Below are 19,259 nucleotides of genomic sequence, written 5' to 3' on the forward strand. Positions count from 1 at the left end.
CAAGATTAAGATTTACTTTCGGCGTAACTTCTGTTTTTCGGCGTTTTTAGGAAATAACTGTAGTGTGTCATTCCTCCCTTGTCTCAAGTCTTCCTAGTCTCTCCTATATTCTTGCAATATTTCCGTATCTAGATTTTACCTTTTATTAGTTCTTTTTCTTAATTTCGGATTGCCCATTAATGCACTCTTCGATACGATTAGTTACAGAAGAAATTTATGTATCGATTATATTTCAAAATTTATCCCTTTTTATATAAAATACATAATATGAAATGATTAGAATATCTTGTGTATTTTAAGTAATTTATTAAAAAGCGGCAACGTTGCGGTACATTTCCTTTTTGGATCTTCTCGGAATAACATTATCTACTTACTTTGGTAATGTAATGAAACAACTGAGAGCTGATTAACCGTCTACCGTATAAACACAGACGTCGTACGAATTCAATTTTGCAAGCCGTAGAAAAGCCATTTCTACTCGCTGTAGTCATAATTGCAAATAAAGTAGGTAGATTTTCCTTAAAGAGTAGCATCATATTCAAAACAAAGATCTGTTTTTAAACAGTTGTCGGACGTTAGAATAGAACGGATCAAAAAAATTAAAAGATAATTTGTTGTCAGACTAACATTTTTTTTCTTTTCATTATCATTATCACACAGTCAAATTTGTCCACTTTGTTGGATATAGACCTCCTCCAAATTTCTCCTTCTATCTCTGTCTTGCGAGAGGATTTTAAGAGAAGCGTGGGTACTGGTACTGGTGCAAAACTGGTAGTTGGCATAGTTGCGGCAAGAAATATAGTAGAACGCTCAGATTTGTAGGTTTTCTGGTAGTTCTGCTTTAAGATATAGTGCGGCGGCTGGTTGTTCTGGTAATTAAATATGTAATTAAAAATATTTATTTTATGGAGCGATGACAAACCTTCATTGGACGGACTATCGTACGGTCGGTTCATCCAAAACAGTAACTTGACAGTAGCAGGGCTCTGCTGTCAACGGGGTGGGTGAATATATATCTTACATAACAAAGGTTCAGGAGTAGTCTATGCTTAGAAGGCACCATGACTGTTAAACAGAGATATCGTTTCGTTCAGTCTCGATGTGTAATCAATACTATCTCCCTTAATGCTTATGAATATTGGCAAAATGTTAAACTTCGATTCTTATATGATATGATAATATGATTTTAAAGTGTGCGATTTCTAACTAATTTTTGACGAAATGGTGGCTTGTCCCCTTCTGGTCCCAATGTCTTCAATTGCATTAAGATGCCACAAGAAAATAGCTTTAGAACAATATAATGATATATATCGCAAGTTTGATTATCCTTACCAATTCTCATCTCATGGCTCAAGTATTTTTATCCATGGACTATCTATTTCTTCTCCATCTATTGTAACAAATATATATTGCCTACCACATGGGGTATTATTGTAAGGGGTAGAAAATTGGAGACAGAAATTATTGGGGCGGAGATAGGGCAAGCAAAATAATCGAAACGTATGCGGACGGCACTCAGGGTTTGTTAGGAGAGCTGGGGTCGTGGATAAGTAAATGACAAGGGGTTTGGATTGGGGCAACTACAAAAAAATGGAACAAAGGGGTACTAACATGAATATCTTGGGACAAACAAAACAAAACACAGAAAGGAAACAGGAAACACTTTAAAAAGGACGCCACTTCGAGGTACCTAATTATAACTATTACAACAGCTAGTTGTAACTATCGAAATAATTATTAAAAATGGAAAACATATATTTTCAAATGAAACTAAAAAAAAGGGTTAGAGAGTTAGTCAAGATAAACAAACAAAATGGTTTACAAAAAATTAAACATTTATTGTGTCTCCCACAAACAGTTTCAAAAATACAGATAATACATAAAGATAGTCACAAAAGCAAAAAATATAAAAATAACAAAGAAAAACTTACACGTGTTCTATTTATTTACAAACTCGGGAGATGCTACAAAAACTTACAAATGTTACTGGACTATAAACTGTGGCAAATAAAAAATTATCTTTTTAAATAATGAAAGCAATTACACAATGCAACTAAAAAATGTTTCAAAACAACAGACTTAACAAATTACACGTACAGGGGGATACAAAAATACAGACTTAATAAACTACACATACAGGGGGTACACAAAAATACTAATAATATTGAAAACTTGACTTTTGAGTGAGCCACACAAAATGACACAAAATAGACAATTCTTGTTCTGACTACTAAATGAGACTGCTCCTAGTCAAAACTAAACAACACCTTCGATCACGAGTATACACTTGTGGTCATTCAGATACAAGAAAAGGAACACAATAAACAATCTCTACTTCTCGTTCTGGTCTCACATTGGGCGCTATATTATAACGATATATTTTGCCTACCACATGGGGTATTATTATAAGGGGTAGAAAATTGGAGACAGAAATTATTGGGGCGGAGATAGGGCAAGCAAAATAATCGAAACGTATGCGGACGGCACTCAGGGTTTGTTAGGAGAGCTGGTGTCGTGGATAAGTAAATGACAAGGGGTTTGGATTGGGGCAACTACAAAAAAATGGAACAAAGGAGTACTTACATGACTCTCTTGGGACAAACAAAACAAAACATAGAAAGGAAACAGGAAACACCCATAGTAATTTAAAAAGGACGTCACTTCGAGGTGCCTAATTATAACTATTACAACAACTAGTTTTAACCAAGGAAATAATTATTAGAAATACAGAACATATCTTTTTAAAATGAAACTCAAAAAAGGTTTTGTTAAAAAAAATAAAAAAAATTTAAAAAAAAAATTTAACATTTATTGTGTCTCACCACAAACAGTTTTAAAAATACAGATAATACATAAAGACAGTCACAAAAGTAAATATAAAAATAACAAAGAAAAACTTACATGTGTTCTATTCATTTACAAACTTGGGAGATGCTACAAAAACTTGCAAATGTTACTGGACTATAAACTGTGGCAAACAAATAAATAAAAAATTATCCTTTTTAAATAATGAAAGCAATTATTATTTTTTTAAAATGTCTATCTTGACTTTTACGGTAAGATTTAAGAGCGTAGGCGCAAAGTTTCGGGCTAATGCTTTTTAAATGCAATCATTTTTTCGAATCCTGAGAAAACTAACAAATATTTTTGAAAAATTTAAACGCAGAATGAAATATTACATTATTACCGAGGGCCGAAAGTCCCTTAGAATAAACGAAAAGTTTTTTTGAATGAGATATTTGAAATTAAAAATCACACTAAATGTTCTCTTTTTTTTCACCCCTGTAACTTATTAAAATAAACATTATAGAAGTTTTCAGGGACTTTCGGCCCTCAGTAATTATTTCATTCTGCGTTTAAATTTTTCAAAAATAATTATTAGTTTTTTTAGGATTCGAAAAAAATTAATGCATTTAAAAAGCATTGGCCTGATATTTTGCGCCTACTCTCTTAACACAAAAAGTTACCTTAAATTTCACTCTGCATGTCTGGGGTCGGGAACTGGAATTATACTGGGGGCAGTTCCGGAATGACGAACAGGGATAAGAAGATGAGGGCGGAAGCCAGCACCGGCTGAACACAAACCTTGAAAACTCGTCTCCTTCAAAGACTGGAGCAGGCACAGCACAATGGCAACATGAGGCCATCTTCAAACACTGTTGTATAACTGCTCAATAAGAAACATTTAACTGCTACTGCATATTTCTGTTTTGGGGTAGTTCTGATTTTTTCATTCCATTGGTTTTTTGGGGTGCTTAATCCGAATCTGGGGTTTGCGGACAAAATTTCGTGACGCAACATAATGGTCTGTCTACAGAAATTAAAGTACTTGAAATTTTCTACAAATACAAGCAGACGAATCGTTCGGTTTCTGGTGCGAATTGAAAATTGTAAATTTTTAGCAGTTTATGCAAAACCCACTTTTTACATTTCAATATTTAATTTTTATGGATGCTGTCATTTGATAAATGTCACCTGGTTTTCCACACAAGTAATTAAAAAGAAAAAAGGCAAAAATTATGCAAATTCAGTAGGTAGGTAGAACTCGTAACAAAATAAAACTTAAAATCTCGTTACTTATGATCATATATTATTATGATTATAAATTATAATATGCAAAATTTATATGAGCCGTTGTCTTTTGGAAGGCCCTGGCTGAGGTTCTTCGATAACGATCAGTCCTGGTTCTGCTTGTTCTGGAAAATTAAAGTTTAAAGTTAAGTCATTTATCAAGAAGAGGTGAAGATTGCAAAATAGATTGTGAGATTAAACATACCTTCCGCATCGTACTGAGGTTCTTCGATGGCATCGGGTCCTGGCTCAGGGTCTGATTGCTCCATCGTCAGCGTCGGGAGTCGTTTTCCTGGAAAATAAAAAGAGGAGAGACACATATCCTATATCAAGGAGAGATGAATGACTACAAAATAACTTGTCAGATCCAACATACCTCTCTCTCTTTCTTCAGTTTCTTCTACGTCTATGTCAGAGCTGTCTTCTGGGGGCTCAACATTGTTACACAGGCCTTCGCATGATGCGCATATTCCGCCTTCCTACATCCACAATTGCGTTGACAGCCCTTTTTACATTTTTATGAAATGTACCGGAGTATTGAGTTTGGTGCAGGGTCCAAAGTAGTTGGTACTGGCACAAGACCACTACTAGTTTTTTGCCATCCCCACTCACTTGGGTCTTTTTGTTACTCGTTAGGTGTGGCTTGACCGGATAACCACTGCTGCACCTAATAGTAAACTCTCAGTGAATGTTCTCGTGCAGCAGCTTCAGTTGGGGGCAATGAGGAAATGTTGGTCTTATTTTTGAATGATGAAGATACGTATTACGTTTATATCTTAAATCGTTTAGTTTTGTCTCTTTTTTTCCATATAGAGCCGTGAGAAACATGTTTCCTGCTGTGGCAATCTCATCTTGAATTGAATTAGGGTCTTTGAAAGCTTCAATTACCGATTGCAAATCTTTGTTCTTCTGCAGGACTTTAAGAAATTTCAGTTTCCCTTGATTAAACAATGCAGAAGTAGTATCACAACCACTCACACTTTATTTTAATTAACTTAAATACTAGGGGAAATTAACTGAAAACCTTTCTATACAAATCTAAAAAGTGGGTTTTGCAGTCACACCGGTACAAATTGCCAATTTTCAACTTGCACTTGAGACCGAACGGTTGGCCTGTACAATAACCAAAATAGTGACATTTGTACAGAACTTTAAGTACTTTAATTTCTGTAAACAGACCATTTACTAAAAGTTAACAGTTTTTGAGTTTTAAGCAAAAAAACCGATTTCTTCTGGTTTTTTAAATGTTGTGTCACGAAATTTTGTCCGCAAACCTCAGATTCAGATTTAGCACCCCAAAACACATATGGAATGAAAAAATCAGAACTTCCCCAAAACTTTCCTACTAGTATCACTTTACAGTACAAATTTACTGAATTAATACTACATTTTCATGACAAGAAACAAAACAGGAAACAATACAAATTCGAAGAAACATTTTTGACTAACATTATAAGCGACTCTAGCCTACAGCCGCTTTAGCGAGAGTGATCTAATAATCTTTTAAATTCATTCGCTTAGCATAAACAAAACATATAAACTGGAATAATTATTTGAAACGCAGAATATCCTAAAAGCGGTTTCGATCAAAGAAAACAACACCCAAGAAATATAAACAACTCTAAAAATGGTTTATTTTACTCGGCGACGCTAAGATGAATTGGAAGAATTCGGTGTTTTAATTTGTATGAATGGGAACAGAAATACACTAAGATTATTCTTTGATATTTTATATTTATACGACGGGATTTGAAGGAATTTACAAATGCTTTACTATTTGTAAATTATTATTCATAATAGTCAAGAATTTTGTTTTTTTGAAAATTTATATGTACGCTAACGTTATTCGTTGCTTCCCTCAACTCAGCTAACATTGTTTGAGCATCACCTAGGTTTTCAGTGATTAAAACAATATCACCACTAAAGCGGAGGTCAACACTATTCCACTTTAGATTTTTTAAAACGTAGTCTAACGCTGCTGTAATTAGTATTATATCTGGTATATATTCCACCTGGCATATATTATGTAGTCGACCCTGCTTTGTTCTCCGTTATGAATAAGAATGGTAATTGCATTATTCCATATACTTGGGATTATACTATTTTTTAGCATAGATTGAATAGGGAAACTATTTCCCGTAGTAGTACTTCACACCACATTTTGACAGCTTCTATCACAACTTGGTCGTCTCCGAGATGTTTATTGTTCCTTTTTTCTATTAAAGCGTTTTTTTACTTCTTTAGTTTGTATATCCGGCATTTCTTCAGTGTCTACAGTTACTACTTTACTCCTTTTGGTTTGTGGTGGGTTATTGTCCTGTTGTTGTGGACGACTTCTATACAATTCTTCATAAAATTGTTTTGTTATTTCTAGCAATCTTTTTCTGTTAGTTATTTCGTTTCCATGTTCGTTTTTTTTGCACAACTTTCATATTTTTATTTCATATAATCTACATTGCATTACATATAATTCTAAATAAATTAACTTTGACTTACTACTGTTTCTTTGCATTTCAGAGTCCAGTAAATGCCGAAACAGGCTCAGCCCATGACGAAACGAGTTCGAGTGGAAACAAAGAAGATGAAGATGACGACGACGATGAAAGTGATGATAAAATCGATGCACAAACTCACGACCCTGAAAGACTGAAAGCATTTAACGTAAGTTTTTACCACAGAGTTCTATTAAATAAACTAGATAGAATTTAAACCCGCTAGAGGGCTCTATTTTTCGGCGGAAAAAATAAGGGGCCAAGAATTTAACTGCATATAAGAAAATTTTATAATATCTCGTTTATGTAAGCTTTATTTATTAATTTTATCATGAAATAATGAAGTTTGGGACTTCCTTTATCAACTTAATACTTGTAAAGAAGCAAAACGATTGTTTCATGCCAAAACAATTACAAAAAAGATACCTATCTTGCGGGTTTAATGTTATACTTTTTAGTAAATAAATTTTAAGAAAAAGAAGAAAAAAATTGTTGATTGTTGAATTTTGATATTTATTATTTGTATTATAATATAATAGTCTCCCGTTTTATACCGCTGTGGCGGCTTTGGGAGTATAGCAGGGTAGTCTGCTATATCTAGGGCCTACGGTATACAAGGAAGGTAACATGGCCAGTGCTACGCTTCAACCGTCTATTATTACCCCTGGTTTTACCCAAGGTACTCATTTTTATTCAGGCTGAGTCGACCTGGGGCCTATAGACATTTTTAAAATGTCTAGATGTTCTTGCCGGCGGTGGGATTCGAACCCCGGACCACCGGCTTGCGAGTCAAGAATCCTACCGCTTGCGCTACGCAGGCATTATTTGTATTATATATTACAATAATGTAGGTACACCAACAAAACAATTTACGTTTTTTGTATAAAATTCAAGAATGACTCTTCTTCTTCTCGTAGTGACTATCCGTTTCGGATGTTGGTGACCATCATTGCAATCTGTATTTTGCAAACTGCAGCTCTGAAAAGATTTGCTGCGGCTCTGAAAAGAATGACTCAATAAGATATATTTAGTTAGTTCATGGCTTTTTGAAGTAGCATTTGTTTTATCAGTCCTCTGTTTTTCCAATGCATAGAGTCTAACCTCAAGGTATTGCTAACCATCTTAATAAGCTCGATATGGTGACAACTGAAGTCTACTACTTTAGTACATAAAGAGAAAACATTGCCTAAAGAAAGGTTATTTACTACAGGCATAGCAACCCTTATTTAAAATGCCTCCACTGAATGAGACTGCATCTCTCAGAAGTGTATTGGGTATGTTTGCTCATTATTCAAAATGGTTTTTTTCGAAAGGGTCCACACATTAGCCCATGTCAACAATTTTTCATTGAACGAAGATGCTTTATCTTATTTTGAACATCTGGAAAATATAGTCGCAAAGTCGTCTGTTCACGCCATCAATGAAAATATGCCATTTGTTGTTGAAACTGATGCTTTAGAACACTCAATTGCTGCTGCCTTGAGTCAGAATTCCAGACCAGTTAATTCCTGTTCAAGATCACTTAATTTCAGCGAGCTAAACCATTTTTCTGTGGAGAAAGAAACAAATGCTATGGTTGAATCAGAGGTGGCGTCATTTTCTTATAGCAAAGCCGTTCACAGTCATCACTGATCAAAAGTCTGTAACATTTATGTTCAACACCAAACATTCCAGTAAGATCAAAAATGAAAAAATACAAAGATATAAAAATACTTAAATTAGCACCTTATAAATATGACATCGTATATCGACCAAGACAATCAAAGACCAAAGACAATCAAGCAGCAGATGCTTTATCGCTCATCTGCTAATGCTCTACTACCACGACGTAGGTGCATTAGTCACTTCACACAGCACTTTGTCATCCAGGGGTAACACGTATGTTTCACGGGATAAAATCAAAGAATTTACCTTTCTCTCTCGATGAAGTTAAGACTATGACTCGTGACTGTCAAGTACATGCTAAAATCAAGCCGAGCTACTTTAAGAATGAGGGGCTTTCTCCAAAACTTATAAAAGCTACATCTCCCATTGGACTCCTTAGTATCGACTTTAGAGGATCAGTTCCTTTAAATACCAATAATCGTTATATTCTTACAGTAATAGATGAGTATTCCAGATTCTTATTTGCTTTCCCATGCAGTGACGTTAGTGCCATTTAGTGACATTTCTATACAATTATTCTAAACCACAAACCCAAAGATTAACCAATATATTTTAGAAAACCTATGTCTTATCCAATAATGGATTCAAAATTCACTCGTATAAGTAAAACTGATTATTTTTCGGCTAGATTATCATACTTAAAACCACCCAGACAAAATTCCATATAATTATCACAGGAAACAAGTGAAATTTCAAACAATGTTTACATTGTTTGTCGGTCGTCCTCTTATTGTGTCCACTTAACGGACAAAACGCGCACTAAACTTTAAAAAGTCGGCTTCACTGATTGTCCTTCAGTTCTATATCTAGTTTATTATTCCACACATTACACTATGTCTATGGTTTTTACAATATTTCATACAAATTAATTATACCACACATTAATTATGCCATGAATTAATAATTATTAGAATAAATCTTGGACTGTATGGAGATAAACAAAATTAATGCAATAAATAAATGACGTCTTTTGCGAGAGATCTATTTGTGCTAGGGAAACTTTAAGATTCAAAATTTTGGAATAGTTTCCCAACATTAATATTAATATTAAGTCCTATAAAATTCAAATAAATATATTTCTTTTTTATTACGTGTTTCTCACTAAATCATTCATAATGTCTTTCAGTCTTCTTCTATTTTTTTTTCTACGGGACTTTTTTAAAACTATTTTTATTATTATCTCTGCTGTATACGCTCTAGCCATCTCATTATATTTTGCATCCTGACAAGTGTCACGAATTTTTGCTTTTTATACTGCCATCGATGTTTAGTTTGGGTTCTCGAATAAATATAGTTACTATTTGTTATTCTATATTTACTCTAGTTTTAACACATACTGGGTAATATTACTAATTCTCCCGTTCTTGCGCAGAATCCTAACTTCACCTCCTTCTCATATCCAACTGCCAATCTATGATATGCAATCAAAGATACACTAACAGAACAATAGATGTCCAACAAGATTTTTTTGGAGAGTTGGTTGGACTTGAACTTTAGTAAGACCTGTAAGCCATTTGGTTTTATCTTAAAAAATTCTAAATGCTTATTTAAGAGATCTATGTTTTAGTCTATAATCTATAGTATCTATAGGTTAATAGTAAGAATAATAATTCTGGTCGACAAAATCAACTGTTATTACAAAAAAATTCTTCATTTTATCCACTACATACCTCGATAACGCACAGTTTTGTTTTTTATCTACAAATTTCCAAATTAAAAAATATTAACAAACTATTTTTTGTTTTCAGATGTTTGTAAGACTGTTCGTTGATGAAAACTTAGACCGTATGGTTCCTATTAGTAAACAACCTAAAGAGAAAATCCAGGCCATAATCGATTCTTGCACTAGGCAGTTCCCGGAATTTGCTGAACGAGCTCGAAAAAGAATTCGAACCTACCTGAAATCCTGTAGACGGAACAAAAGAGCCAGAGATCCGAATTCACCTTGGGATGCGGTAAGTGTTTTCATTATTAGAAACAGAATTTGCTGTTGTATCTCAAAGTAAATATTCAAGACTGGAAAGTTGTCTTTTAAGCAAAAAATATTTACATATAGCTATGCAATTGTAAACTCCCAAAAATAAAAGCTGGTACCGCATACAAAAAATCTAGACTATCAAGCCTTATTCAGTTTGGAAATTTTCCTGTTGTAGATTTTTCCATTGATCTCTATCGAGTTCTAGCATGTTTCTTTAGTTCGATATACCATTATATATGCAGTTTTTCCATTACTTTCTTGTAGTTTCATTCTCGCCCATCTACTTATTTCATACTTCCTTATTTTGTCGGATAATATGACCCGGAAATTTCGATTTAAGTTATAAATACCACTTACTACATAACTACCTTTCATACCTAACATACCTTTCATTTTTAATGTTCTTGAAACTTTACATGTAACATTTAGTTTTCCAGCAATTCTAACAAAAACCGGCAAGTAACGGTAACGCACTGCGCAGTGAACAAAATACATTCCAACAAAAGATGATGGTTCATCGCCTCGTCCTTCTGAGTGTTCCAACAAAAATTGTGATTATCTATTTTTTTATAGTGACGGTTTCATTACAATCATTTCTGTAATTGGACAAATACAAGAATGTACTTGTTGAGCCGACCTGCGCACTAGGATTGTATTCTCTGGGTTTTCGAATTACCGTCTTCGGACGATAAGAATGATGAACATGCGCATAAAACGATTACAAGCAGTTTCGTGACTAATTCTGGACAGTACAAAAGTTGAGTGTTGAAACAAACCTCCTGTTTCAACAGGTGCTGACACACGTGGCTTGTTTTTAAAGTACTGTTAGAAATTACGCTGCCCCAATGCTACACTCGGTATTTGGCTCATGCGTACCGTATACGTAGATCTGTCGAGAACACACATATTCCATTACGGAACTATTAGACTGTGTTTACATTTGGTTGTGTGTTTCTAAAATACACCCATCGATTTTTTATATACCACCGTCATTTACCACGACAAATCAGTATATTAGGACTGATTGAATTATTGTTTTGTAAAGGTTCACCTTTGTTTTTCTTGATATATTTGAGGATTTGAAAAGGGAATTGAGCCCAAAATAGCATCTGTTGGTCATAAAAATTCTACGGTTAATATCTGTTGTGTTATTTTTAACGTTGAAAAATGCTCCCAGGTATACAAATTCGTTAACTGCCTGGACGACGTCGCTTTCTATGAGTGGCCATAGGATTCACGGTTGCCGGCTTATCTTCATGTATTTCGTTTTGTTTTGGTATTTATTATAAGACCCAGGCTGCTTATTTTATCACTATATATGCCTCTCGTACATCGTTTTCACAGTAGCCAAGGATTTGCATAGACTTGTTATATATTGAGCCTGTGGTAGTGATTTGTGACGTGCATATTATTTTCTCTAGCTAGATTAAACAGTATACTGGAGAGAGGTTTACACTGCCATAGACCATTGTTAGTTTTAAACGATTCAGGTAATTCTCCTGGATCTGTACCCTTCACCATTCTTTTTAAAGGGATATTTTTGTTAACATTACCAACTAAATTCATATTAGTAGGCTGCTCCTTGTACTAAATATGTCTCCTATGTACCAAGTCGTAAACTGCCTTGTAGTCGATAAATAGGTGATGAATAAGTATGCCATACTCCACTGTTTTTTCTTAAATTTGTTTTTGATGAATTTTCGATTTACCTCCAGTGAATCCAGCCTGGTATTTTCCAATTATTTTTTCTGCGTATGGCGAAGGGTGATTTCTCTGCAGTTAGAGTATTCGAATTATCACCATTCTTGTATATTAGACAGAGTATCTCAATATTAGTTATCCCGGGTGATTTGTTCCTGTCTAGTTTTCTAACTGCCTCTTCAAACTTCAAGAGCTCCTTTTCCATCTCCACTGTTTCGCTTAGCTCATCTCTCTTGTCCCCAGGGTTTTCTTCTTTATCGCCTATATAAAGTATATTATATGTTGCTATTATATATACATCATAATCATTTTTCTCATGCTAGTTTCCACCCTGTTCTATCTCTCCAGTCTTCATCCTATAGATTCCTTTCGTTCGTCGCTTTTCTAATGTCATACTCCCATGGTTTTCTTGGGTGTTCTTCGCCCACATGTTTTTATTCATATGACATACATGACCATACCATTTTAAACTCTGGCTCTTACAGCATTAGCAAACTTAACAACTGTAAATAAGTTGCGTACGTCTTAGCTTGATGTCTTGCTTAGTACAATCATCCCCTGATGATCTGACACCTATTCGGAACTAAGGACCATTATTTTCTGGTTCCTTGGTATTTTTGTTAGTCAACGGCAGTCTGAGATGTCTTCGATCGATCTGCCACCCTTTCCTTCTCAAAACTCTTCCTAATTGCAGACGATCTGGCCATAGCTGTTTAAGACAAGACCTTCTGTGGAGTAGAGGCTAAGTTAGAAGCAGCACTGTTCACCATGTTAAATTCTATGACAACTACTCCCTAAAACCCAACCCCAATAAAACTCCAATTTGGCCTTTTGCCTTAGAAACAAGGACGAAATCGCCAGCTGAAAGTATTGTAGACATCAATTCCACAATATCTGGGAGTGATACTGGACAGAACACTTACATATAAACATCATTACAAAAAAAAACAAGGCAAAAAGTAGCGTTCAAGAACAGCCCCCTAAGAAAATTTGCGGGAAGTCGATGGGGCGCAAACCCTATAGTTCTCAAAACAACAGCATAGGCCTTGTACTACTCTGCAGAGGAATATACATGCCCAGTGTATATGCAAGACAGGTAAATGTAGCTTAAAGCGAAACATGTCGAAAAATTACCGGGTACATTTCCGTGCCTCTTTAGAGCCGTGAGTTTTGCTCCTCCAAAAGCACAACGAAACGCCGTAGAACACATCGAAAAATTCAAACAAGAGTTTGAGCATAGACACACACTATATTGAGCACCATTACCCGAAGAGTCTAGAGTCTAGACTAAGATGAAGAAAAGGCTTCCTATAGACAATCTCACTAGAGCCACCTGACGACTACCCGACACGCCAAGATAATCCTTGCGGCACATGCTTCGACTGGAGAATATGGAAGTCACTAGACAGAATAAGTACAGGTGTTGCCATTGGCAAGACAAGTAAAATCAGGTGGGATAGGATCGACCCACGGGACTCACTCCGCGAATGTGGTGAAGTTCAGAACATGGAACATCTACTGAATTGCAGACTACGCCCTGGTAGATGCACCCTCGAAGAATTGTGGCATGCCAACAACAATCCCATTTGGACGAAAAATTAAAGTAAAGTGAGATGTCTTGGGGAATATAATCCAAAATTAGCTCTTCGTAATAAGGTCCCATTACTTTCTATAGATCTTGAAAAATAGCATTTCCTTTATCTTCAGTCTAGGGTTGTCTCGGTCGCTCGAACCTCGTTTATAAGAAGAGGATGACCAAGTTCATGCTGGACAAAGGGTGAGGTTGAAATTATTTATAGCAGAAGCTATAAATTGACGCCTCACTATCCCTACATCCCAGTTAAAAGGTCAGGGAACGTAAAACTTATAGATATATAAAATGTCATTTAATATTTTTTTATCTTAATTAAATAAACTTGACATACTTTTTGATTCTTTAATTTTCTTCTATTCCCATCACTCCATCATCTTCAGCCTTTTAACTGTTATATAAACTCCAGCTCAGATGTGAAAACTAAGATCTTACTTGATTATATTAATTATGATTTTACTATTTTTTTTTTATTTTAGACACGACCTACTCCCGCTCATCTTACATCTGTACAAGCCGAACAAATTCTAGCCACAGCTTGTGAAAACGAAAGCCATAACGCGAAGAGGATGAGGTTAGGACTAGAACCTGTTAGCCAGCCAATGCCAGTTCTTCCTGGAACTCAGGTAAAAAGAAGTTTTTGTAATAAAAACCATAACAAAACGAGTGCTAATATAGTTTCGCGTACTACGGCTTTATGATTCTCCATCCTCTCTCCAAACATCAGATACATAATTTTTTACTTGTATTTATACGTAAAAACTTATTTTTGCTGTAAGTCTGTTGCCCCTCATGATTATTTCTTTTACTCGTTGCTTACTCACTTTTGTAATCATCACTCCTAAATAGCTGGAATTCGTTATTATTTCGAATTTGTAATTTTACACTGTTAGATAATTGTCTCGTCGCTTTCCTTCTTTACCTACCTACTGCTATATTCTTTACTTCTAGTCCCAACTGTTCCCCTTCTTTATCCAATATTTCTATCTTGTACGAGTTTTTGTCGGTATGCGTAATTATTTCCAGATGCCTATGTACAGGGTTGAGGATGTACAGTCCTTTTGTTTGTTCGAAATTATTTTGTTATTGTACTTATAAATCTGCGCAAATCCACTTTGTTTCTGACCTTGAGAGGGGCTATGGGTTTTGATGTGCCAATGTTTTTTTTTCTCTCAGCGGCGACACAATTCTTTTCTGTCTTCGTTGCCATGCAGTCTCTTTTTGATTTAGGCATATTACAGCTAAAGTGAAATTGGGCTGTCTGTAGTTAGAATATTTATTAGACAGTCGGATTTTTCAATACCAAGTTCAACCACGATTTTATCCCTTATGCCTTTTTGTGTACTGAAAATATCAAATGGGATAAGCAAAAAAAAGAAAATTTAGAGTTAAACCAGGGGGCATTTTTCTAAAAATCGAATTTTCCTAATTTTCTGCTTTTTCCAAGGTAAAATTTTTCGTTTTCCTCCTTTTTTTGCAGGTTCCTTATCATGAAAACTAACTAACCCTCAAAAGGTCTTAATAGTCTCTATTTCTCCTTCTCAATATCCGGTTTTCTTTCTCAACAACTCTTGTAAACCTCTGACCACATCAGTTTTCCATTGCCACTCTTCCTTGATAACTACGTTATCCCCTTCACTTAATTCTTCTTCCATCGCTGTATTTCTATAATAGTAATACTTATACAATTTCTTTTATTATCCAATTTATTATTTTTACTTTTTAGAACTACCTGTTCTGGTAAATGTTTTTCATGTAAAACTGGAAGTTTGCTTTTCTAACTGGAAGTTTGCTTTACGACTATTCAAGAGTTGTGCTGAGAACTTATCTGACCCTAAAAGCGATGTGTTCCTATATTCTAATAAGGCTAACTGAAGATCGTCTCACTTTCTGAGAATAATTTTAGCTATCTGTACGGCTCGTTCCGCCTGTTCATTTGCTCTAGGATATCTAGGACTAGATGTTACTAATTTAAAATTCTATTTCTTAGAGAATTCTCGACATTCCTTAGAGCCAACAAGCATAGATAGATAGATTATGTGAGGTAATTAAAGCCTTACAGCCTCATCACACTTCGACCTATCTTTTGTGCATAGGTTAATCTAGTTAAACTCGAGGATTCCAATACTTCTGATGAAGTTGATTAGCTTTCTAAGTGACTTGTTTCCTATATCAGAGGGCGCTAGACTGACCTCTTTTAGAAATTTTAGTTGGTTGCAGAACAATACTGCGCAGTTGCATAGTATATGTGCTGCCGATTCTTTTTCGTTGTCACAGAAACTACAGTTCCCAATATCTGATTTGCGTTTTTTTTTTTGATGATATCTCAGAGGGCAGTGACTATTTTGATATCTTTGTTACTCATTTCAAGAAGGCGGTTTGTTGCAATCGGCGCCATTTTTATGACCTTGACTTTGCCTGGTATGTTAGACCAATGTAATCTTAGTTGATTGAGTTCTCAGGTCCGGAGTGCCTCTTTGATGTAGCTTTTTGATAGCCCACAAAAGGGTTCTGGACCCTTGTTTTGCGAGGCTGTCAGATTCCTCATTTCCTGCAATTCCTTTGTGACCTGGCACCCACATCAAAGTTACTTTGTTGCGCTCCTCGAGATTCTTGATGGATTGTTTACAGTCCCAAACCAACTTTGACTCACAAGTAAATGGCTTTAGAGCCTTTAAGGCGACTTGGCTGTCTAATAAAATAAAGACTTTTGCCCTACGATTGTCTAGGTTGAGACATTCGTGGGCACTAATGTCTATAGCATGTATTTTTGCCTGAAAGATAGTTGAGGTGTTTCCAAGAGATTTGGATTGCCTGAAATTTGGCCCGCCAAAAGTCATATTATCTGATACGACTTCCGAAGGAATCCCGTTAGTGGCAATAGAAACCTGCTATGGTCAGACGATGTTTACGAGAGCCATACCATCTAGTAATACGCCTAAACATCACATCAATCTAGATAGTCATAATTTCTTCTTATCAATGTCCGATTTTCTTTCTTAACAACACTATGATCTTGGCTCTTGTACATATCGTCTGACCACAGCAGATTTACATTGCTCATGTTGTATTACTTTTATGATTGATTTTATAATAATGATTTATTCTAATTACCTAACCTCTATCTCTCACCTGAGACCTCGCGCAGCGTGTCCTTTGTCATAAGATTGCCTGTCCTTTGTTCTCGGGTTACCAACCAATTTCACTTAGAGTGATGCAAGTGATCTTAGATCGCAAAACTTTACAGTCTCATGACAGGTACCTGGAATTTCAAGAGCATTGTATTAATCTCATAAAATGCATAACGTTGAACAGGAAGTGAGAAGACTAAAACTTAACAATGTCCTCTGGAAACATTGACAACCAACATTGACGTGGAATAGCAATTATTTTCGATACAGAAGCCAACAAAGCAATCGGGGAACGTGTCTCAATTTCAGAGAGACGCAACAGAAGATGAAACATTCTATTACTATGTTGAAAGTATCTTGAAACTAACTAGGATCAAAGAAAACACTATAATGGTAGCAGACCAGGCACTAGAAGAAAGTAATGAAATGGTTGATCGGTTAATACATTTCTGTCAAGAAAAAAGGCTACTAATCACAAAGTCTGAGATTAAATCCGAATTGAAATGTCAAAAGCAACATTCAACAAAATGGGACCATTCTTATGTGATAATAACCTTCTTCTCGTACCACTACAACCAGGGTGTGGGTATTGATTAACTGCACAACTTCTTTTTCACACGTCCATGATAGTTGGATCGGTGAGTAGTTCCATCGTTCTTAAATCTGACCATATGTTATCTCTCCATTGCATTCGTGCGCGTCCTAAGGGACTTCTCATTGTCTCCTCCCAGGTTAACTTGGCAAGGCGATCGATTATTAGGGAGCCTATAGAGATGGCCATATTAGACTTTATTTAGCTAACTTTATATATCTGTTAACCTCGGTATTTGTTCATTCGGTATTGCTTAATATTGGGGTTGTGATAGGGCCGAAGATGCTTCTGCGCATTTTTCTCTCAAAACACCTGAGTTTTATTTCCAATATTTTTGTTATCGTCATCATCTCACACCCAGGCATGAGCACTGTTCTAATCACTGTTTTATATATCCTGATTTTTAACGCACTTTATCTGTATACACTTAATAAATATTTACTTTTCACAAAGAAACTGGTTTAATACTAAGATTAATTTTTTTTTTAATTATAGCCCACAGATTCAACAGCTCCCATAAACAGAGGACTGGACTTCTCAAGTAGTAGTACTCCAGTGAAGATGGAGAACGACGTCATATCGACAGGTTTTTCAGCGGCCAGTACTCCTTCGTCTACACCTAATTCTTCCACCAAAGTTTTACCCTCCACTCCGGAAACTAAAACATCATCGTTAAGGTAAGATAATGAGGGAGTTTTTCAACATTCGATTGTTTTGTTTAGCAAGATCAGTTTTACATTATGAAGCAGTAACAATGTACTTAAAAAGAAAATATAATATTTATTATAAAGTAAAGAAAAGTAAACTTAATGAAAAATAAAAAACATTAAAAAAATATGAAAAAAATCGTAATTTTCTTTTGCAGTTCACCCTGTATACGAATATTCGTTAATAATTTCTGTTAAAATTAATTTGAAAACTAGAATATATTGTTTATTTTATTATATAAAATGAATAATTACTATGTATTCCTTCTTTATATACATGGCGGTTATTTCAGAGCGATATCGAAATAAATATGGTCAAAACTCGTAAAATACCCTGCACAGTAGTATCAAACTTCATATTTTAAGAATAGGGATTATGAGACACATTTTTTTTATTTTCTGAGGGTGGAAATTTCTAAAAACCGTACCAGGTTAAGCCACCCTTAGGGATGGCTTGCGTGTGTTAGATTCAGGGTACAGGAGTAAATCCCAGAGCATTTCTCAGTAGAAACAAGTCCTGTAAACGGATGCCTTCCTGTTATCCTGCCTGCCATCTAAAACCACCCTCTCCTACTTGTGCGCAGTTAACTGTCATACATACCGTACTCCGAAAGTGAGATGGCCACTGTAAGGCTGACGAAACTTTTGGAGCAGCCCTTTCTCTTATCTAGATCTAATCTCTTTCGTCCGTCCGGCGGATGTTTCCCTTTTTTGTCTTTCTTTTTAATGACTACTCGAATGTAATTGTGTACACTATTCCATCCCTCCTTACTTCCCGACATCTTCACGATCATCTCTCTCACAGTCACAGGCTTCAAACCTATTTCTCTATACATCATGTTTCTCTCCACTGTCCATCTATTGTTGGAAGACGTCAGAAGTCGTGGCTGCAAGACCTGAGGAGATGATTTTACCGCTCATCCACAGAAATCTTTCGTGCAGCACTTTCCAAAGCTACAATTGCCATTTGGATCACCAACCTTCGAAAGGAGACGGCGCAGTAAGAAAAAGTCCATCTATGGCATATCTCCAACATTGTATGAGTAATAGTGTCGGAGTATTCGCAGTATAGGCATTTATCGGTATCTGTCTTCCTGAAATTATGAATGTACGCCCTAAAACACCCATCGCCTGTGAGCACCTGCGCCAGGAAGGCTCGAGATCAGCATCTTGGTCCACTGGGCAACATCTTCCGTGTTGTTCTTTTCTTCTTGCCAGCTTTCCATTGATCTTTCCCTTTCTCCTTTTTTCATGGCTGTTGTCAAATACTCTCTTCTCTTATAGAGATATCTCCTTTCTACTGCAAACTGCAAACACATGCAGAGGAACAC

The 19,259-nt window shown here is 35.5% G+C and overlaps 1 protein-coding gene across 2 annotated transcripts in view; it reads left to right on the forward strand.

The window, feature by feature from the left end:
* Positions 1–19,259, forward strand: part of LOC140441117 (nucleolar protein 4) — a 553,801-nt gene that overhangs the window by 509,665 nt on the left and 24,877 nt on the right. For both annotated transcript variants that reach the window (XM_072531571.1, XM_072531572.1), the window contains 4 exons: positions 6,589–6,732; positions 9,977–10,183; positions 13,978–14,124; positions 17,717–17,898. In XM_072531571.1, coding sequence (XP_072387672.1) covers positions 6,589–6,732; positions 9,977–10,183; positions 13,978–14,124; positions 17,717–17,898 — 680 coding nt within the window. The remainder of the gene's footprint in view (positions 1–6,588; positions 6,733–9,976; positions 10,184–13,977; positions 14,125–17,716; positions 17,899–19,259) is intronic.

The sequence above is a fragment of the Diabrotica undecimpunctata genome, chromosome 5 (genome assembly GCF_040954645.1).
Source record: "Diabrotica undecimpunctata isolate CICGRU chromosome 5, icDiaUnde3, whole genome shotgun sequence".
Classification (NCBI taxonomy): domain Eukaryota; kingdom Metazoa; phylum Arthropoda; class Insecta; order Coleoptera; family Chrysomelidae; genus Diabrotica; species Diabrotica undecimpunctata.